The 21,147-nt window shown below is 51.5% G+C and overlaps 3 protein-coding genes across 3 annotated transcripts; 2 read left to right on the top strand and 1 right to left on the bottom strand.

Moving 5' to 3' along the window:
- Positions 1–1,068: 1,068 nt before the first annotated feature.
- Positions 1,069–11,222, top strand: TGME49_225530 (metal cation transporter, ZIP family protein). Its single transcript, XM_002366185.2, has 8 exons — positions 1,069–2,779; positions 3,579–3,773; positions 4,276–5,087; positions 5,700–6,096; positions 6,622–6,740; positions 7,387–7,474; positions 7,654–7,718; positions 7,915–11,222. Exons 1-8 carry the CDS (start codon positions 2,503–2,505, stop codon positions 8,113–8,115), a joined length of 2,154 nt encoding a protein of 717 aa, XP_002366226.2. The 5' UTR covers positions 1,069–2,502; the 3' UTR covers positions 8,116–11,222.
- Positions 11,223–11,357: 135 nt separating this feature from the next.
- TGME49_225540 (hypothetical protein) lies at positions 11,358–15,211 on the top strand. Its single transcript, XM_002366186.2, has 4 exons — positions 11,358–11,873; positions 12,313–12,546; positions 12,760–13,341; positions 13,663–15,211. The coding sequence occupies exons 1-4, from the start codon at positions 11,771–11,773 to the stop codon at positions 14,247–14,249; spliced, it is 1,506 nt and encodes a 501-aa protein (XP_002366227.1). The 5' UTR covers positions 11,358–11,770; the 3' UTR covers positions 14,250–15,211.
- Positions 15,050–21,137, bottom strand: TGME49_225550 (phosphatidylserine decarboxylase). Its single transcript, XM_002366187.2, has 8 exons — positions 19,128–21,137; positions 18,206–18,445; positions 17,591–17,728; positions 17,193–17,330; positions 16,945–17,061; positions 16,548–16,620; positions 16,298–16,401; positions 15,050–15,872 (listed from the first exon to the last, which is right to left on the bottom strand). Exons 1-8 carry the CDS (start codon positions 19,500–19,502, stop codon positions 15,774–15,776), a joined length of 1,284 nt encoding a protein of 427 aa, XP_002366228.2. The 5' UTR covers positions 19,503–21,137; the 3' UTR covers positions 15,050–15,773.
- Positions 21,138–21,147: the final 10 nt, after the last annotated feature.

The raw sequence follows: 21,147 nt of genomic DNA, 5'->3' as shown, positions 1-21,147 counted from the left end.
TGCTGGCAGTCGACGGGTGGCATGTGAGTGCGGATAAACATTCAGCTCCAGAATATCTCCATCACCTACTTTCTTTTTCGCTACGGTTGTCCTGTCGTTTTTTGTTTTTTGTGGAGTGTGTCACGTGATATTGAACATACAGTTTTCCATGGCACCGATTGGTGGGATGTTATTCTTGCGTTCCTGACCCTTCCTACTTTATACTGAATCCACGCTAACCGTTCCTCCCGGCTGCTTCCAGCAAAGAATTTCGTTCTGACTTGTATGTTATTGAATGTAGCATGCCGTCATCCCTTTAGTCACAAAATAGCGGACTGGTCACGACTGACCGTGGCGCTGCAACAGGCAAACCAATGATGGAGTGTCATCATCGTTCAACACAAAAAGGGACAGCAGTTGGATGAAGGCGAAGAAGCGTGGAAGGACGCAAAGGAAGACAGAGGAAGTGTACGGGGAGAAAAAGAAGAGCGGAGGACCGAATTACGGCAAATCCACAGAGGAACGTTCATTGATGATGTCCCTTTCTGTTAGACATGCCATCCGGTTTTTCCTGGCAGCAGAAAAGGCTGTCATCTGGTTTTTTGTTGTGTCGTCGTAATACGTCTTCTCTTTTCTTAAACAGGTTCCACTGTTTTCTTTGACAAATTTCAAATGCCAGACACTCAGCTTGACAAAGAAAGGCTATTTCTGCTGCCTCAGACGAATCCTGTAAGAGGTTCCGTAAGGTCTTGCACTAGGCAGCTTCATGAGACCCTTCTTGTCTTCACAGGTGATACTGTCGGAGAAATTTTGAGACATCTCCCTGAAAATATAGGTCGAACCGTGCCCTTTGCTCGTGCTACGATTTTAACCGATGACTCACTGATTTACTCGAAGAAAACAACGTGCACCTTGGGCAGCAGTGTCTCGTACGCCGCCCTTGTGGGGTCGCGCTAAAAGGAGCGCCAGCCCCTCACAGTCGATTGAGGAGGAGCGTCTTTTCTTGTCCCTCATGTACGCGAGTTGAGAAAGGTTGGTCGAGCACGACCCAATTTCCCGTTACTCTTTCTCCGTGGTTTCTTCCGCTGTGGAAACTTGGGAGAATGATGACCATTCGCTTAAAAGTGTGTCGTAGTGGTCGTTCTGCCTTTCCTCTATCCTTGGCGTAGCACGCCAGTCTTGTCCGCGTTCAGCAAAACCTCAGTTCTGCGCGACTTTCGCGCTTAACTGCTGCCAGCTACTGGCAGGGCCTTTCCCCTGACGTAACTCCTTTCTTTGTTGCAGCGGCGGGCCTCGGCGTGCTGGTCTTTCCAGGGATTTATGCTGTCCTCTGCTGTGAAGGGGCGCGTGTGTTTTCCTGCCGCGTCTGCAGAAAAACAAATGCCGGTGGTTCTCCATCTTCTCTCCGGGACGCGTAACATAGGTCCCCTCGCGGTTCCTTACATACTTGTTTGTTTATATGTAGTGCGGGGAGATTTGCGTACCCGAGTAGGATTTCCTCACGTGGTAAATCGCTCGAGTACTGGGAAGAACCGTCATTGGTTTCCACTGGAACGAAATCGCGTTTGACACGCTGCCTCTGGCAAGCGTTCGTCACTGTTGGCGGGGCCGGGGAGGGGCTGCGGCAGATTGATTGCGTCACTTGCACCCGCCTGCTCTTTCTACAGAAACGGCGCAAAAACGCAATTCATTCGTTCCAAAGATCTAGGGACAGTAACCAGGCGCCCCTCATGGGTAAATATACACTGGGACGGTTGGCGGGGAAACAAAGGATTACAGTTCCCACCAGTCGACCGTCAGTTTTGACTTTCTAATCGTGTCGGATGACAGCGTTTCAAGGCAGTGGAAAGAAGGCAGGGCGTTTGCGTTTCGCTTCAGGTGTTCTGCACATGGGCATTGAATGCTTCACCCGAGTCGAGAGATCCCTAGACGGTAACGGTAAACACAATCTATGTGTTAGAAGGTCGTCTTCCTGTCAATCTTTTTCAGACCCCCCCAAAGTATCGCGCAAACGCAACGCCAGGAGTGCATGTTGTCTGTCCCTTGATTTAGTTGCTCCGAAACGGAAAGAGTTGCACGTCGTCTGTTCTCACGCGAAAGAACGACTGATTTGCGTCGCTGGTCGGGGATTTCAATTGGGGCACCAGCAGCTGAAATGTGAAGCTGGAGCCAGGCACTCATTTGACGCTGCGGAAGAGCGATTCGTTTTTTTTTCATTGGGTGCTGAATAAGAGGCGAGGCGCCTCTGTTGAATGCAGCATCAACAACCACTTTCTCTGTAGTGAAGCTGGTTGTTGCGCCGTGGGTGGCTGTCATTCGCCGACGAGACACCTTCACGTGCTTTTAAGGTGTAAGCACACCGCGCGCACTTCTTAGGAATGTGGACCCGGCTTCTAGTTGTCGAGTCATAAGTTTCCGCGGTAACTGTCAATTTTCTTGCAGGGTGTCTAGTGGACACCCGCGTTTCGCATGACCCAGCTCGCGGTTCGTTTCCATTTTTGACGCCGAGGAACGCGGAGAAAAATGACGGAAGGGGGGACGGGAACGGAGTCCGTTCACGCCCACGTCCACGATTCCAGCCATCATGCCGAAGAGCGCCATGATGACGGAGGCGAGTCCCTGCACTTGTGGGCGGCCCAACTCCTCTCAGCGATCACCATGGTCGCTGTCTCCACGCTATGTTGTCTGATACCTGTCTATATCGCGAGACAGGCTCAAAAATATTCCCGCAGAGGACGTGCAGACAGCCGCCTGCGGATGTGTCAAGCGCTGCTATCCATCATCAATTGCTTTGCTGCCGGTAAGTTATTCCGCGCGTCAGAGACCAGGGGAAAAGAACAGTTTTGCAGCGTGCAGTTCCATCTGAAGATCGGGCCGATACGTGCTTGCAGGGATGTTGTGTCTTTCACGTAGTGCATTTCTTTCGTGTGTACGGCGTCGGGGTTTTAAATTCACTGGGCAGACGGTTCAGGAAACATACGTAGGCGGGCGGAGGCGGCGGAGCTTGAGAGTTCATTGACCTACTCGTTTCTATCTAAGATCTGTGCACGCGCTAGCGTTCCAAATGCAGTTAGAAAAGTAACAGCACGGTGGCAATTTATGCTGCATGCTGCATCTGCTTTTTCGGCATTTTTGTGTATACGGAGTTCCCTGACTCGAGGTCTGAATAACTTGCTTTTCCACAGAACGAAGACAGAAACCCTCGGGGGGGTTGAGTCTCCATTCGAAAGGGTGCGTTTCTCTATCGGCCATTTCGAGAGCCATTGTGCTGCTCACCAACTGAAGAAGAACCTCACTAGAATCGTTTGTTCGGTTCCTACTGGGCTGTTGACACCGCCTGTTCCTACCGCGGGGGGCCTGTGCCAGGGTCTTGTATCCAGTGTAAAGCTTGAACGCAGTGGAGAGCAATCTTATGTGCTATGTGATTGAAATAAACTACAGTTTCCCCCTCATACATTCCAACATGTGTTTTGTTCGTGCCGCTGCTAGCGCAGCCACTATCATTCGAAAAGCATGCGGCAGTGACCCCACCAGTTGCGTCATCCTCTTTTCATGCCGTCTGGGCCAGAGTCCGTGCGTCGCGGGTGTCTTGTTTTCAGGTGCCTTTCTGGGTCTTGCGCTGATTCACGTGCTCCCTGAGGCTGTGACCCAGCTGAGTGAGACCGGCATTCTCCTCGTTCTAGATGGCGACTCTTCTCACCACAGTCACCCTTATAACATCGCCTACCTGCTGGCTGCTGTCGGGTTCACGGCCATGCTTGGTTTGGAGATCCTCCTCGGCGGCGGTCACACACGTGAGTTTTGACAGAAAACGGGGGGGAAAATAGATGTTCAAGTCACAACTAGACGAAACACGGAGCCAACGAGATGTCCACGCTGACAGGCAACCCAAAGTCGTAGCACCGCAGAACAGAGCGCTTTCTGACTCTAGTGAACACATGTCATTGTCAATTGATTCAAGATTGCGACCAGACTAGAGCGTTTAGCAAATGTTGTTGATCTTTCTTGTCTCATACGTCTGCACACGTGGTCGCGTTAGTTCCTCTGAACGCGCTTGCAGGATACAACACCTCCAGTTCCCATCCGGATCTGTGGCCTCCGCGGTACGTTCGGAGTGTCATGCGGCCATTCGCGCATGCTGTCCGCTCGCTTGTTCAAGTCCGTGCGTGGCTGCCGCGTGTCAGTCTGCTTTTCGCTTCTTTGCGTGTTTTTTCTGGCCGGCGTGCTTTCCCCAGTCTGCGTTGTGTGCCGTTTTGTGGATTTTTCCAACGGCCGCGTTTCCGCTTTGCTTTGCAGATTGTCACCACGACAACGCCCTGATTGTGGGTTCCTCAGCGCCTCGACCTGGCGCTTTCGTGGCTGTTCCTGAGGGCGCTCTTGCTCATTCTCCCGTGCCTTCGCCACGATCCCTTCCTCACTCGTCGCACCACCATGCCCAACACCACGGTCTGTGCACGGAGGCGAATTACTGCCCCGACTGCGACGACTGTCTGGAGGCGATAACGACTGTGAACGGCATGTCTGGCGAGCGCGAGCTCCCTGGAGGCGGCAGCGTCGAGCTGCCTCTCGCACTCCCCGGAACTCCGGCTTCCACACCGCCGTCAGTCGACGCCTTCTCGCCGGTCTCCCCAGTGCAGGAAGGCCTCACGGCTGGCCAGCAGTCGCGGGAGGAAACGGCCTGCTCGCACATATTCGAGGACAGGAGCCACGCGGCGACCGATGCCGCCGCAGTTGCGAAGAACCTTGACGGGATTTCGCGATCCGCTGACTCCCGCAGGCCTTGCGACGAGTCTTCCGACCTCGCACCCAGCTGCGCGGGCACCTCCTCGTCTGTAGTGCCGTCCTCAGAGCGGCAACGTGAGTCCTGCGGCTACCAGAAAGAGCGGACCCGACCGGCAAGCGAAGCCAATGGGCGACAATCGGAAGGCTGCTGTGGCCAGGAGACGGGGTGCAGAGGGACGCGAAGACATGCAGAAGGAGTCCCGTGCGTGCATGCGGGCGGCTGCTGTGGAGCCGGAGGCGGGGCAGCCAAGTGCTGCCACAGCCACTCACACTGCCCGGATTCGGATTCCCGAATCCATTCTGGGTCAATCGGCGTCAATGTGCAGGTAAGTGACAAAAGCGAACAGTCATTTTCAGTTGAGAGTGTCTGCTGCAAGGTGCCAGGGCGGGCCAGACAGGTCAGACTCGAGTACATATCCAGAAATGTTTGCTGTTATCGAAAGCAATGTTGCAGAACTTTGCGTACGTCTGACAGAGGGATGCCGAGCGGAGCAGCCGGTGCAGACTTCAGTACCTGTCTAAGGTTTTTCTCAGTTATCAAAAACAATACTTTTCATCTTCTGATACGTGTAACAGCGCAGTAATTGGTGTCGCGGACTGCTCAGGCTGATCTAGAATTGCAGTTGGCGCCGCGTTTTCGTCCCCTTGTTTCCGCGGCCTTTTCCTTGATGTGTCCACTACAGAACGCAGTTCAAGGCACAGTTTTTGCTTCTTGAAAGTTTGCGTGTTGCGTGCGGGCGGATTGCTCAACTCCTATGTGGTGGCTGCTTTCGCAGTTCTTGTTCTGCACGCACCCAGACAGATGATGGCGCTCCCGTGGTTTCTTCTGACCGATATTACTCAGGTAATTGTGTTTTTTTCGCTTGCTGTGTATGCCGCAGATATGTCAGGGTACCACCGGAGTGTCTCAAGTGTTGTGTTTCGTGTCCTGTTTTTAGGGCGGAGACGACCTGGGTGGAAGACAGGCGGACCCGCAGTGCAGCGATGCGAGTGCAGCCTCCGGGGGAGCCTGTGGAAACAAACTGTCGAAAGTTCTTTCCTCAGCCTTTCCCTGCCAAGGCCGTGGGTCGAGTTGTCGCTACAAATCAGTGATCCCCCCTGTTCAGCTCCAGGTTTCTGTCGGCACCTGCCACGGAGATAAGTGCTGCAGCAACGGCCTGGGCAAGTCTGAGCTTGGCGGGCTTTTCCAACGTCCCCATGAAAGCGGAGACCGAGGTGTAGTCACCAGGGAGAGTGGCTGGGAGAAGATAAACGGATTTCTCAGGTGTTGTTCGAAACTCGAAGGCACCAAGATCTCCCTCGCTCTCGCCCTGGGAGTCCACGCCATTTTTGAAGGTGCGTGTTCTTCGTCGATCTCTCTTTGGAAACGGAGAAGCTGTGGAGAGTAGAAGCGCCGCAGTCCTCGTACCTTAGAAGAGAGAACGAAGAAGGAACGACCTGTTGGTTCAACGCCAGTGATGTCGGGGCGACCTCTGATTGCACGCGAGTGGATCGAGTCTTTCTTTTTGCGCCGGTGCGAATATTGTGACTTACGCCGCTTGTGAAGGCTTTTGTATTTGAGCTGATCACTCGCAAAACCTGTGATTCGTGCTGTCGGGCGGACGTTTCGTTCGCCCGTGGAGATTTGTGTCGCATCGGCAGGGAATCAGTAGGACTGTTCTGGTTGAGTCGACGCATGCAGACAAACTGTTTGGTTATGAGACAAACGTGCGTTTTGAAGGACAAACGGCTGAGAGCAAGGAAATGAAAAGTCGCACCATCTGAATCAGGAGAGCGAGATCGCCATTCAGAGCCATTTGCTCTAATGTCTACTTTTCTAACGAGGCATTTTCAGCGCTGTTGGTTTCTTTTTTGTGTCAGGGATTATTCTCGGAACAACGCAGACAAGTCAAAATGTGTGGATTGCCACTCTCGCCATTCTTGGTCACAAGGGAGCAGAGGCAGTCGCAGTCGCGTCTACTCTTTTGAAAATGAACATGGTGAGGCTTCGCCCTAAGACAAAGAACAAAAGGAAAGAGTTTCCCGCCGCTGTCCAGGAAGCCCTCCTGGCGAAGTTGGACTTGTGGTAAATACGAATCCGCGGAAGGCATTGAGTCATACTATGTGTGCTTCTATGAAATTTATATTGACGTGCACTGCATTTCTGAAGCTTTCAGTCTACTAATACAGTGACATTTCGTGATAACGGAGGGTAGAAGGTGTTCAAGCGTAAAGTCTTTTAGAGCACTAAAAACCAATTTTCTATTTCAAGCCAAGTTCAGCATTTCAGGACATAAATCGAAAAAGAGGTTGACCCAGAATGTTGACGGTTGTATGGAAGTAAAAATCTAACTACATGATGGCAGGTCCAGAAATCTTCAAACTGTAGAAGAGATATGTGGAGCATGTTTGTCCATTTGTCCCTGTACAACAGCAAAACTTTCAAGGAAAGCGCTGTATCGGGTCTGGGCTTTTTAAGTTCTTTTTGGTTACAAACAAGTCGTCAACGTCTGGTATTGTGTGGTTGAACGCTCAACAGTGTGCTGACATGGTAGAACCAGGTCAACGAGTTTGTGTGACCGTCTCTTTTTGTTGTTCGTCTTACTTCCTCATTTGACCGTGAATTTGTCCGGATGCTTTCTGCAGAATACGGTCCCATTCGTCGTCATGTTGGCAGCCTTTATTATTGCCTCACCTCTTGGCATTCTGTTGGGGGCCTTTGCGGCCACCGCTGGTGAGTTTTTCAAGGTTTTCACAGGCTTGAGTTTCATGTCGAGGCCCCCAACTTTGTCAATTCGGATGGCTTTGGAAGGGATTTCCGCCGGTAGCATCCGTTTTACCCGTTTTCGGAGAGGTCTCCTCGCGTGAGGGAGTTGAAGCCCTCGTGGCGTTTGCTGTTTCCATTGCCTGCAGGCACGAGAGTCTCTGGTGTGTTCAATGCGTTGGCTGTCGGCGCAATTCTTTACGCAGCAAATGAGGTAAGGATGTGTCACATCACTGTTGCTCCCGCGTGTTTCGGCCGCCTTCTTCACTCGCTGTCACTCTTGTCACGGGAGGTCGTGCGAAACCGCTCCGCATCTCCAACTATGTCGTGTCTTTGGGTTGACAATTAAAATGTCTCCACATTTGTCGAAGGTGCAGGCGAGTCTCTTTTCCCTTGTTGCTGGTGTTCAGATGCTCTCGGAATTTTCTGGAAGCTGCTCGCGCGTGAGGCGTTTCGTCAAGTTCCTGGCCTTCGTCGTTGGACTCGGCGCGTTGTTCGGCCTTAACCTGATTCACACGCCGTACTGCCGTCACCTTCACTCTGACCACGGACACAGCGCACATGGAGCCACACATACCCATGAGGTGCATGACCACTCTCTCCATCACTGATGGGTCTGAAATCGGCGACGTGTATGTCCACCCCGGAAGCTTCAAGGAACTGGGACGGCGAGAGGTCTCCTGCGTTGGGGTAGGAAGCCCCGGGCGCGAAGAAGTGGCTTGCCCACATTTCTGACAGTACTCTGTGGGGCCCTCCAAACAACGATGCTTCGCTTGAGCTCACTAACACGTTTGTCTGAATGAAAGACTTCTGCATGGGTGGCAGCTGGAGGTACAGGAAATGCGGTCGCGTTCACGGGCGCCCGATTCACACTTGTGGCACATGTGGCAGCCGAAGTTTCCATGAGCACAAGATGGGTTAGGGGAAGTGACCCAGACGTGGCGGTAGGAGTATTCCGACAGTTTCTCAGTTTGGAAAAGCGTGCGAACACGAATGTTGGCGATGCTGGAGGCAAAGACAGGAATGCTGCGGCGTTGGGTCAAAATGCGTCGGGGATCGTTGGGGAAGCACTGAAAAACTGAGGTTGCGGGCAACGCAGCGACTTTATATGCTACGGAGAAGAAGCGAGGAGTCTGTGTACGTGGGACAAGAATGCTCCTTCGTCTGGTTTGGGCAGGACACAAATCGGCTCCGCGGGGTTCTGCTGCGTTTTGACGCGAGCCTGCGTGGAACAACGCGGCAACACTTCACCTCCGGAGATCGTGAGGGATAGAGGACGATTTGCTTTGAGTACAATGTTCGATGGTGCATCTGGAAGGGCAAGGACGAGGAGTCGAAGCCTGACAGATCCCATTCGTATCAACCCGTCTTTAGGCTTTTCTGTTTTTCAGTGTTCTGGGCACATCCGAAGCACGGGCGCCCACTCATCCGCAGCTGAGGAATGGCCGAGTCTCTAGGTTGTGTATCCCCTCCGCAAGTTGTTCCCCAGTCGACATTGGGGTCTGAACTCGAGCTCTCTGTGGTCCCGATCGCTTCTGTTCGAGTGGATCGCACACCCGATGGGGTTGCTCCTTTTAGAGATTTAGAACTTGTGGATTCCGATAGCAATCCCACTGTTCGCACTCGAGTACTTGTCCTCCGCGCATGTCTGTTCTTACCCGTTGTCAAAGAAGCCAGCTGTGCACGCTTCGTCTTCTCTGGTGGGAATGTCGAGGAGGTTCGCGTTTTCAAGGGTTGCCGGTCGTGGAAGTTCTTTCTTCACGCTTCGGAGAGCTGTCGCATTTTTTGTCGTGGCCTAAACCGATGCCTAAGTCAATCAGGATAGTTGGAAGGTCAGCGTCCTAAGGGGAGCTAAGTTTCGTTGTCGTGTTCGAAAGTAAGCGAGCATCGTCAAGGAAGCAGAAATTGCCTTGCGAGAAAGCACGCGCCTCTAGGACGTGTTCAAGCGGGTCTGATATCGACAGCTTCAGCGCGCGTCCGTCCGACAGTCGTCCTTTTAGTTTTTGAATTACTGCTTTCTGCCGAATGCTTTGTGCTTCATCTTCATGTTCCCTGGTGACTCTGGCCGTAGTATGAGTGGATAGTCTCCAGACTTCCGCCAGGTCTGAAGACGTATCACAAAGGGATTATTATTTCGTTGTCTTGCGTGCTCGCGTATTTGTTCGCAAGTGTTTCGTGCCGTCGGTGCTTCCATCTGATCTTCTCGCTGCGTATTTTATGTTCTCCGTCTTGAGCGAAAATTCTGCAGCACGATTCTACGGCTCCGTCGTCCACACCACGAACGTGACCGGACGGCTTCGGAGAGTGTTGTGGTGGAAGGCTGCAGTCTTATGGAATAATACCGTATCGCGGCGTTGAATCGCGCTCAAGTGTTCTTTCCGTGTTCTTAGAGATACAGCGCTGTCGACATGTAGCACGACGGGTGTGTTTTGTGTAGTTGCTTTGCTCGTGTTAACTGTCTCTTCTTTGCGGTTTGTGAGCCCCTTCTCCAGATCCGGCACTGCGTACCGGACTGCTGCAGCTGTAACATCCCGTGAAGTGGATGCCACTGAGAACTGTGATCGCGCAACACATTTCCTCCTATGTGCTCCTGAAGGGCTCCGTGCTGTTTGTTACCTTTTTCAGCCGCTGCCAGTTCAGCACCAACAGAAGAACATAAGTGGCGTGAGGCACGAGCCCAACACGATTGTGGACCAGACATGTATGCTAACTAAACATATGTTTTCTCTGAAGCACATGACATTCGGTGACTCTGTCTTCAACAGAGAATGAGGCAGCCACTAGGAGTCAGGCAACCCCGGACCATTCGCTGTGGTGAAGCGGCAGTTCCATGTGCATATGCGTGGAGCCCAGACTGAGGCCGCCCCTCGAAATATGACAGCACGGAGTCATTTGCCCAGATATTTTACGGACAACAAGCGTCACTCGAAGTAGATGCACTCCTTTCACGAACGATATGCTATAGAGCGTGTACCTGTGTGGACTGAAATGTGCACAATAACACCGCCAGGCTCCTCTTCGCAGTGGTGTATGCATCCCTTCATGTTAAAAAATGTACTCGTTTCGGACGCCTGAAGCTTAGAGTTGCTGACACCCTGACATTGCCGCATCTTTCAGTCCCCTGTACACCAACCAAACAACCAAACCTGGTGACAGTCGCTACGCACGACCTAATACAGGCGCGCAGGCCTGTTCGGATGCTGCCCGAATGGAAAGTCCATCACTTTATTGATTCATAGGCGGTCCTGAGTGATTTTATCACTGAATCTGTCTCGATTGTGACGTTCTCTCTCTGAGTTGATGTAAATTTAATCACTAACAACGAGAAGTCGTACGTTTCGAGTGTTCCGCGGTTGTTCAGCACGCTTTCAGGGTCCACGGCTCCACACTGCGTACTGGGCTCCTGTCAGTCATAGTTATGTGGCATCACTTCGGTGATTCATCGGTTGTGCTTGTACTTGCCATCCGCGCAAAAATCACACTCAACTATCATCCCTGATACGGAGAATCAACAGTGGGAACTCGCTCTGTCACAGCGTTGAGATCTCACGCTTCGATGCCGTTTCGCGTGGTCGCCAGATAGGGACGAAAGAAAAAAAATAGGCGAAAACTGTAGGGGAAATTTAAGGTGTCATCGAAACCTTTACCGTCGATTGCGAAACGGACAAGAGATCTCCTCTACTTTCCACACAGGACACAGTGCATGGCTTGGAGCCATGAGAACCTCAAGTCTGAATTTGGGGTTGCCAGTGCGGTTCGCCCCTCTGTGGAGACGGGAGGAGTAAGACCCGTGCCCCGCATGCGGTTTGCCAACGCGCCACTTCACTGGTGAGTGAGGCGGCGCCAGAAGCCACGGGTTTTCGCTTCAGCGACGACTGCAATTGAAGTGGCACCATAAAGAGCTTGCGAGGATGAGCAACCTATTGTAGCAAGATTATTTCGAGGCTTCACCGTTTTGGGCGGAATCAGTTCCACTTTTCTGGAAGCAGGTGTTTTCTCGCTAGTAAGTACCCCGCCACCGTCACAGGCTAGCCGGGCTGGTTCCCGGGAATCGAAGAAGGAAAGCCGGCGCTTCTTTGCCGTGGAACCGGTTCTTCGCTTTATACATGTTATAGAGCAACTGTAGGAAAACGCACGAGTTCTCCGGTTGTCAAACGTGGCCATATGACGGGCTATTAAAGACATTTCGAAACAACGATATCGACACGTTCGTCGGCCAGTTAGGCGGTTTTCAATTGAGTTTGTCCGTCTCTGTTGGGCGTCATCATGGACACCGATTTGCTTGTCGATCTCGACCGAGATAACCTCCTTGAATCAATATGCACGGAGGATATCCTTGCTGGGTTGAACGAAGATGAAAGCAAGCCTGGTAAGCTTTGCGAATATGACGTTTGATGGGAGCGCACACAGCGTTGACTTCTCTCGACGGAGTGGTGTCAGCTATGGGGTTCTGGTGTGAGGGAACAATTCGGGCAAAGCAGATGGTGGCTCGACTTTAGCAGAGTGTTGAATGTATGTAGTTGATAATTCTGGTCTCGCAAAAGCGATTGAACAGTGATGCTTTGGTTTTTGCTTGACTCAGCACTGCACAAACTGTACTCCTATGGAGACTCGTGTTTTTGAGTGGTCGTGTGTCTCTACTACGTTCTGTCGATGGTATTACTCGTAGAACTAACTTTTCGCTGGTTTCCAACATCATCTGGAAAGCTGCGCTTTCGGCAAGCCGAGGTTATCAACGTCTCGGAAGGAAAAGCCGTGTTTGTTGTTGTAAAGCTGTCACGCACCACGTGCTTGTCGATTCTACTCAGATAAGGGAGGGAACGAGGAAAAGCTGAAGGATGACTCAGAAAAGTCTGCAGGTGGAAAGGTGAAAGTTGAGGACACAGAAGGTGACAAGAGCAGCCGTGGATCCGTTGACTGTGCCCATTTGGACAAGATGACTGGCCTGAATAAGTTCAGAGATTTAGAGAAGAGACGGGAAGAGGAACGCAAGCAGCATCAAATGGAGCTGGAGGCTGAGAAAGCAAAGAAGCCGTATTCAGGTAAGCATCAAGTGTAGGTTTGTTACATCAGAGTTTGATGAGGTGGGCATCGTTCTACGCAGCCGGGGTGCTCACAGCACCAGAGTATTTGCTCGGCGAACAGGTTCTTTAGAATAACACTCCAAAGAAGCGTGTCAAGGTGTGAGTGTGATTCGCGTAGGTACGTGTTTTTCATGGAGGTTGACAACGAATTCTGTTTCCGCATTCGTGCAGGGAAGAAGTGGGGAATTACGACGCCTGCGGGTCCGGTCCGACCCCAAGAAGCAGCCGGTTCAGTAGTGGCAGAAGCCGTTCGCTCCAACAAAACGAAAATCAGTGCCCGAGAAGAGATCGAGCAGCAGACCAGAAAGGCGCTCGAGAAGCAAGGGCTGCTCACACATCCTGTCTCTCCGCGACCTTCGTGTGGAGAGGTCCCTGCAGTAAGCGTAACATCTCCGATTGAGCAAAATTCGGACGATGCAGGAGCGGCGAGTCAGGTTGCTGTAGCGGGAGCAGCTTCTGTCGAAGCATCGGGTGAGGGTAAGCACGAAGATGGGGCTGCACACTGCTCAACCACACAGAGCACAGGGTCACAACACTCTGAACATGATGAGCATGAAGATGCAAAGGATGACAAAGGCGCTCAAGAAGATGGGCACAATGCAACAGATGCTCATGAAGTTGGACAGGACGACCACGGTGGCCAAGAAGTGGCAACTGGTGACACAAATGCTAACGGGGAAGCAGGCGTTACAGTGGTGGCAGCCACTGAGGTCCTCGATAACGCGGGCAGCGCAGAACAGTCACAAGTCTCCGGTGAGTTGTAGTGATCGCTTTGCATGAAAAAACATTTCACAGAGTTATTGTATATCTTCGCAGGGATGTGCGTAACTTGGATTGGTGGGGTAGGTTAGCGAATAGTGGGTGATGTTCAGATTACATGGCCACAACTCTTGCTTGGAGTGGTCATATGCAGTCTCACTCAAACGTCGGCTGTTGCATTAATTTCATATGTGTGACATGCTGACTCTCAAGTAATGCAAGAGTAACCTATGATAACGAGGAGCAGACGCAAGGCTCAATCAAGCAAACAGGCCATGCAGAGCAGAATCTGTGCGTTTTGTGTGTGTCGTTCAGTCAGTGGTGCTGGGAAGAAAACTGAATTGCAGAAGATCAAACACAAAATGCTCGGTTTGTTCGCGTGTTACAACAAGAAAGGAGTGAAGGAGCCTATCAGGCCGGAAGAGTCAGCAGTGACCGTAGAAGCCGTGACCATAGAAGCAGTGTCAGCGGCAGGTCCCGGTGGAAACGCCCTACCAGGTAGTGGGACTGCTTCTACCGATCAAAAGGAGCAATCCTCCGGTGAGAATATGAAATGTGATGTAGAGCAAGGTAAACCGGAGGAGACTCAAAACGCAGCTGAAGCGGAGAAGCTTGACTCTGGCAAAGAAAGCCCCGTAACAGCCGGAAAACCGTCACAACCAATGGTCGACGAAGCGGCAAAACCAGCAGCAGAAGACGCAGCGAAGCAGACAGTCGAAGAAGCGTCGAAACAGACAGTCGAAGAAGCGTCGAAACAGACAGTCGAAGAAGCGTCGAAACAGACAGTCGAAGAAGCGTCGAAACAGACAGTCGAAGAAGCGTCGAAACAGACAGTCGAAGAAGCAGCGAAACAGACAGCCAGTGAAGTGACGAAGCCAACTGAAGAAGCGAACACATCGTGATGGAACGTATTTTAGAAGAGTTTATGACTACGTACTTGTCCTGTAAAACTCGATAGGCACGTGGCGCGGACAGATAGAAAAGCTGTATTTTTAGCATAAAACTGGTGGCGAGTGAAAGACCAGGTTCGGGCATGGCCAAAACTGTTCATGCGAAAGAACCCTCGAATGATGCCAGCGCGAAAACTGACGAAGTGAAATGTGCTGCCGTTCTCGTCATTTTAAGTCGTCCTGCACGACCGACGGCAGTATGTTGTGCAAACAGCTTACGTTTGATGAGTGCCAGTTTCGTGTGCAGTTGGGCAGCTCTTAGTGTATATCAGTGTTTTTCTCCTGAATGTCGATATTCATGCGTTTCCAGTCAGATAGTTTTTGAGAGGCGTGCATCTCCAGATGGGGAACAGTTGTAGTTTGCAGCGGTGGAAGTAGAAGACAAAGAAGACTGGCGTGAGTTCCGTACAGAATAAAAGCAGGAATCACGAAGAGAGGGAGTATTCACTGTCTGGCAATGTTGTCTCCTTTGGGAGACAGCGAAACCCCTTCAGGCTTAGATATGATGCTACGTGTGCAAGTTTCATTGTCTTGGTCCTGGGTGGCGGTGTTGCGTTTTTGAACAAGGGAATGCCCCATATCTCGAGGCATCCATCGTGCCGTTTCCAAACTGCCAGATGATTGCTGAATATTGTGTTGCTTGAGTATGTTCAAGGTATTTTTGAGTACGGACAGACACTGTGTGTCAACTTGCAACAAGACCTGTGAAATCTTTTGCAGGAGCCGTTAAGAGGAGACTTTTCATGTGGGAAGCTTCCGCTAGGTAGCGATGTTATTCCATGTGGTGCCCAGTAGCCGGTATTACCCGTATTTTCCATATTTTCAGACTGGTGAAGACCTGTGCGAACTGGTACAGTCAGGTAATCTTCATTGTAGAGACAGAACCTTACTTTCAAATGAACTTAACGATCCGGAAGTCTACTTTCCGCGGGCTTCGTGTCATGAGTGCAGGTATGAGCTCTAGCTTCCACTGCTAATTACCAAGAAAATGCACGTACATATTGGCACCGGTAATTTCTCTAGCGAAGCGCCGACGCACGACCGCTGTGGAGAGACACTGCGCGCGTGTTTGCGATCTATCGCGCCTCTTAGTGGTAACAAGATCACTTTCCTCAGCGATTCATCTCTTACGAATCGCGTACTGGCACGTACAGAAGCAGATTACTACTGCCGCACCAACAATGATGCATATCTCCAACCCTCGACTCGAGCAACGCAGTTCACGAGGTGAGGAACACGAATGCCACTATGGGCACATGTGTAAAGCCCTTGCGCATACTCCGAGCCGGCCGGCTAGCACACAAAACTTGCTCGCTCGTGGAGAGAACACCAGCCAACAATCTGATGATGGCAAAATATGCAAGCACCTCAGCGACAAGATACGATGATTCACAAAGTAATTTCGCGGCTGCGCTGCAGTGCGATTTCTGGCAGACCGCAAAGCGGTCTGCATCCCAACAAAGCGATTCAGTCAAATCAGTAAAATGCAAACAGGCGTTCATCTTCCGTTTGGGCACGCCGAATAGGGCCGACGCCGCCAAGCCTCTGACCCACACGGACTTCTTGTCCTGGTTTCTGCGAAAACACGAAGTCAGAAGCACACATGTATGCACAGCATTCTAGCCCCGTAGATCAAACGACACCCTCGCAGCCAGTGTGTTACGTAGTACTCGCCGCCCCACTTCTTGTTGCATGAAGAAAAGCACCGAGCGTTCCGCTGCTGGAGTCTTTCTTGGCCGGTCTGGTCTGTGTTCGACGGGGGAAACGCCTCTCCTTTCGGGCAGAAAAGATAATCCACCTTTGCCTCATCCTTTCATGCACAGTTTGAAAAAGGTAGCAACCCGACAAGAGAAGCATCCCACCCCGGAAGCAATGACTGCAGTCTCAGGAACTTTGCAGACCCCCTGATCGACGGCGAACACACCCAATTACTCGCTGCACCGGACAGAATCTAAAGGTCACGCTACATTGCCCTCTGACTGCTTCTATCTCTTTCTTACCATATCCCATGTGAAGTTGTGAGGTGCTTCAAAAATAAGGACGATTGTGCTACCCAGGCGGAACTCGCCTACATGCTGGCCCACAGAGTACTCGAAGGGCTGGCCTGACAAAGAGCAAGAAGACATCAAGTGACTCACCACACATGAAAGAAACCTACTGACCACAGATACACGCCTCTCGCAGAGCTTCACAGACACGCTAAGTGAGTGGCAACTCCCTGCCAGCATTCCCCGAATTCAGGGTGCTTACGGGAGTAGGTTCTGGTTTCCACATCGCCTCCAAGGTGTCGGAGCACGACCCTTAGTTCGTTAGTCCGCAAACTCTGAAGAAAAAATGACGAACATGCAATCGTTCTTGCATCACGAGCTGTAATCATCAACGTGCGATATCCCGCTGGAGAGTGAATCGGTTATGACACCAAGGAAACCGAATGGTTTCTTGCCACCCAAGCAACTGGGTTCTACAGTGTAATTACATCTGTACTGCCTTGGGGATTGTCTCAGGAACGGTATAGAAATAATGGACTTCTACTACTCGGGCGAGTGCCTTTAAAAGTGTCAGAACTTGGTGCCCCACATCGATTTGTTCTTGTCCCTCGAAATGTGCACGCCTACGCCACAGTTCGCCGTACACAGCTCGAACTTACTGGTTCTTTGTCGATTCGGATGTTGCCGACATTGTACGCAGCCACAGCAACCATGTGCATGCAGCCATATTTCCAGTTTCCGCTCATAACAACACGCTCGTTTACTGAGAAGATGTCCTGCAAGAACATGCAGAAACCGAATATCTGCCACATGGCTCTCTGAATATCAGCTTGTCGTTTGCATCTGTCTCCGACCACTCGGCTGCACGCAGGGCTTCCATCTGATGGCTGTTCAAAGGCAGTCTTACGTTAAATCTTTTCAAGAATGACGAGAATACTGGAAGCGTTTCTCCTGTCATGTGCCGCAGCACGTTGACGTCGAACTTTGCAGGCGCGTGGAAATGGTGGTAATTCTTCGGTTTCAGGTGAAGAACGACGAACTTGAGCTGCACAAACGAAGCACAGCTCCTGCTTCCCATGAGATCACTCGGCCGCTTCCGCATTACACAGAGAAACTGGAGAGACGCGTTGCGATCACTCGAGTACAGACACCTATGCTTTTGAACATCCAGACCAAATGCAGAATGAGGTGGTACAATCCCGAAAAAGTCTGTGGCATCCAGCTGCCCGAAGTGGAAAAAATACTACCACGTGCACCAGAGCGGAATCGCTTCAGAGTCTCCTTGCTCGAACACCTCACGCTTACCGTATTTTGCTCCGGGTTGGTGACCTTCGGCATGAGACCGAGGAACGCTCGAAGGCTATAAGTTGCGCCCTTCACCTGCTCAACGCGTTCGGAACTCACATCTCCCAGCGCCGTGACCACGCCGTCTGCTGGGCTTGCCTGAAAGAGTCACGCAAGGGCCTCTTCCAAAGTCGGTGGTTTGCTGTATTGCGCAGGAATACTAAACCGGAGCTGCCGCCTGCGCCGGGTGTTTTTGTTCAGAAGCCTTGGCACAGTTTTCCTTGTACCATCGACAAGCAGTAACCAATTGCAGACCGTAGCTACGACCGTACAAGCAGCAGCGCGAACTGACGAAAGGAGGAACCGGTGACTGAACTCACGTTCACATCTGGAAAGAGAAACACGCTCATCTTACCCGACACTAAGGGCCACAGCTTGAGATTCTCTCCGCCATAATTAAGGATACAGGCATCATTCTCACTATTCAGTCACACGAAACTACAGCGCGGGCATATGTTATGTACAGGTTTACGTGCATGTGGTATTTCTCTAACCGACCCGGCCGTCCGTCGTGCCCTGGCGACAAAGGTCGCTCAGCTCAACCGTTTGTCGACTTCTGCGCTTTCAACAACTTACAAGCGACTGCGTTCCAATGTCTTCGATTTCTCTCTCTTTGTCTTTGAGTGTGCGCGCAAAGAGATGGCCGATGCATTTGTAGCTGCGCAAGGGGTAACGAATTTCTTCTGTGTCAATGCCGCCGACGGACGCCAGAGTTCGGTAAATCGGATCCCTCAAAGCCGGCATGATGTTGATGTTCATGACAGACCCGGTGATCCGGGATCGAGTGCGACCAAAGAGCAACCTCAGATAGAAGAGCTGGCGGGAAGATGCACGGGAAACACGGAAGAGAACATGGTGCTCAAACGTCGGACCCAGATTGCAGATGCAGCCCGAGTAAAGCGTCGAGCTACCAATTTGGGACGAAGTTATGGAGAGACAAAATGCAACGTGGGTGCCAGCGATTCGACGCGTTGTCTCAAGATGCAGAAGCGACAACTTGAATTTTAGATCCCGTATAAGTAAACCTGTGAATTTCCACCGCCAGCCCGCACAAGGCGTGGTCATTCTCCTGTACAACTCGTTGCCGAACGCTAGCAAAACCTCATCGACAGCTTGTTGATTCACCTCAGTGTCATTTAGAAAACAAGAGAGACGCTCCTTCGTAAACATAATCATGGTAGAAGATGTGGGAGAATACTCCACGGATGCATGTTTTGCACAACGCGCAGATGTGTCACTCTCCCAAGAAATCGACTGTCACCACGATGACCAACAGCAGTTGCTGCCTGCTCATACCGTAAGGCCGTATTTCAGTACACTAAAAGACTGTCCGATAACCGGGTGCAGCTAGCATCCTCGAAAGCCTTTTGTAAACCTCTGGAAGCCATAACTAGAGAAACAGTTGTTCATGTGCATCGAAGGGAGGCCAGCAGAAAAACGTAGACGAAGTCGCTTGAGCTAATCGCATTTTTTGTGCAATGACCTTATCGTGTCCTACCTTGGAGGGGCTCTGTATCTCTGCAACATTGTCTGTCGCCGCAATGACCTCCCGGAACTTGTAATGGAAAGTGAGGAGGACTGCTGACGCGGTCATGCCAACCATCGCGATGTAGCGGCCATTTGGCCCGAGTGCGGCTGTTACTGCCTGATCAAGCTTGTATACAAAACGACGCGACATGGCTACGATGGAACCGCGGAATATCAGCAGCAAACGGAAAGACAAAGAGTGGAGGGAGATGCCAAAAGGCGACTGCGCCGTCGCGGCTGGCGACATGCGGCTGCAAATGAAATGTGCGCTACTACAAATCACGCGTTTACGGGGACGTGTTGGTCGTTGACGATGGCGATCCGAAAACCGCAAGTAACTGCGCATGCAAACATCTCAAGAGAAGCACGAGAACGTCGCGATGTCCTTTGCCTTGTGATATGGTGGCAGGCGATGTGTAACTGGCCGTTTTGGAGGAGTCGCGTGCTCTCTGATACGGCACGCAGAAACGCTGGGCCTCGTCCCTCGCGTCTGGCTTCCTTCAGCCAACCACATCCCCCACCACAGGGTGTCACACGAAGCGCGTCAACCTCTGACGCAAGCTGACAAAAGAAGTTCGACGAATAGCTAATAAGACGGTTACGACCCGGTGAGAAGCCGTACGAAATTAAACTCACAAAAATATGATAAAAGGCGAGGGTGTGAGAAAAAAAAGGCAAACCACCTTGTTCTTCAAGGCGTTAAAGAAGAGAGGTCCGAGGAAAGGGCACACGGAGCGGAGACAATCCACACGTCGATCGAGAGCACAGAAACCCAAATCGACGGACTCTGGGTGTCCCCATTCGCAGCAAAAGCTAGCTGCTCCGGTGATATCGTCTACAACTTCTCTACAACTTCCCTTCCATTACACTGGATGTTGATACGTGAGTTGTCCTCTACCGAGTCAAAAGCTCAGACAAGAGCAGAGTTGGAGAGCACCCACAGGACAGGGCTACTTATAGACGCGGCAGGTCTTGCGCTATTGGTCCAGAAAGAATGACGGAACACGTCAACGGAGAAGTAAGAAGTCCCGAAGCTCGGTTGCTGCAGCTTGGCAAAGCGAGCCACAGCAAATACCCGGGCGCGATGTCGTCCGGAATTCCCTATTGGACAACTGGGGTACAAGTGGTTCAACGAGACGTGCCACAGCCAAAACCAGCAGTAGCCTGAGCTGGTCTCGCAACCGAAGATGAAGCAAATAGAAGACGAGTGTGTCTCAGCACTCAAATGAACCGCGTGTGACCGATGAGGGGAAGTGGAGAAACGCTGCACAATGCTTCCGTGGGCCGAGTACCAGGGAGTGTTGTCCGGACCCAGAAGCTCCCAACACACGATGTGCTGAAGAAGTCAGTCCCTGTATCACCACATACAAAGCAGTACTTCCGGAAAGAGCTCCGTTCTAGAACGCTCCGGACGAGATAAAATGCACCGGGGGTAACCCGAGAGACGGCCACCCTCTACCGATGCTTGAACAGTTCCTCACACAGGACGCAATCACGGCCTGGTCGACCCCCCCCCAGCAGAACAAAGCAAAAGTCCACGCAAGGACTTCTTCTCAGGAAAACGCGTAGGGCTGAAGAGAGACCTCTCCCGTCTCGAAGAGATCCAAAACGACAAAACAAGGCCACTTAGTCCCTGCTCGCGCCTCAACGGAGCCTGCAACACAGTCCACGTCCCGGCGAAACAGGTTGTCTCAGGGGAAACAGAGGTTTAAAATCAAAGGTGGTTTTATCTGTCAAGCTGATTTTTCAAACCATTTCGAACTTCCTTCCAGTTGATGCGTTTTTGTGGGAGAACCGAGGAGCCAGTTGGGATAAATTGGCTGCCTGGGAGACAAAGCTCCCGTCGGTTGTGCAACAGCAGAGCGAGTAACCTGGATGTTCCAGTTGGAAAAAAACATAGAACTTGGCTCCTTCTCAGGAATTGAAAATATCAAAGCACTTAGAGGAGCAAAGTGGAAGAAAATAGTTCATTATCACAAAGGAGTAGCGAA

This window comes from Toxoplasma gondii, chromosome X (assembly GCF_000006565.2).
Source record: "Toxoplasma gondii ME49 chromosome X, whole genome shotgun sequence".
NCBI lineage: Eukaryota > Apicomplexa > Conoidasida > Eucoccidiorida > Sarcocystidae > Toxoplasma > Toxoplasma gondii.
This window is presented reverse-complemented; position numbering and strand designations above follow the sequence as displayed.

Coding starts and splice junctions, on each gene's coding strand:
- TGME49_225530 (XM_002366185.2), top strand. CDS start 2,503: ATGACGGAAGGGGGGACGGGAACGGAGTCCGTTCACGCCCACGTCCAC. Junction 3,774..4,275: donor CCTCGGCGGCGGTCACACAC/GTGAGTTTTGAC, acceptor TTTGCTTTGCAG/ATTGTCACCACGACAACGCC. Junction 6,741..7,386: donor CTCTTTTGAAAATGAACATG/GTGAGGCTTCGC, acceptor TGCTTTCTGCAG/AATACGGTCCCATTCGTCGT.
- TGME49_225540 (XM_002366186.2), top strand. CDS start 11,771: ATGGACACCGATTTGCTTGTCGATCTCGACCGAGATAACCTCCTTGAA. Junction 12,547..12,759: donor AGCAAAGAAGCCGTATTCAG/GTAAGCATCAAG, acceptor GCATTCGTGCAG/GGAAGAAGTGGGGAATTACG. Junction 13,342..13,662: donor AGAACAGTCACAAGTCTCCG/GTGAGTTGTAGT, acceptor TGTGTCGTTCAG/TCAGTGGTGCTGGGAAGAAA.
- TGME49_225550 (XM_002366187.2), bottom strand. CDS start 19,502: ATGCGCAGTTACTTGCGGTTTTCGGATCGCCATCGTCAACGACCAACA. Junction 16,402..16,547: donor GGAAACCAGAACCTACTCCC/GTAAGCACCCTG, acceptor GCTCTTTGTCAG/GCCAGCCCTTCGAGTACTCT. Junction 15,873..16,297: donor ACAACTTCACATGGGATATG/GTAAGAAAGAGA, acceptor GTGTTTTCGCAG/AAACCAGGACAAGAAGTCCG.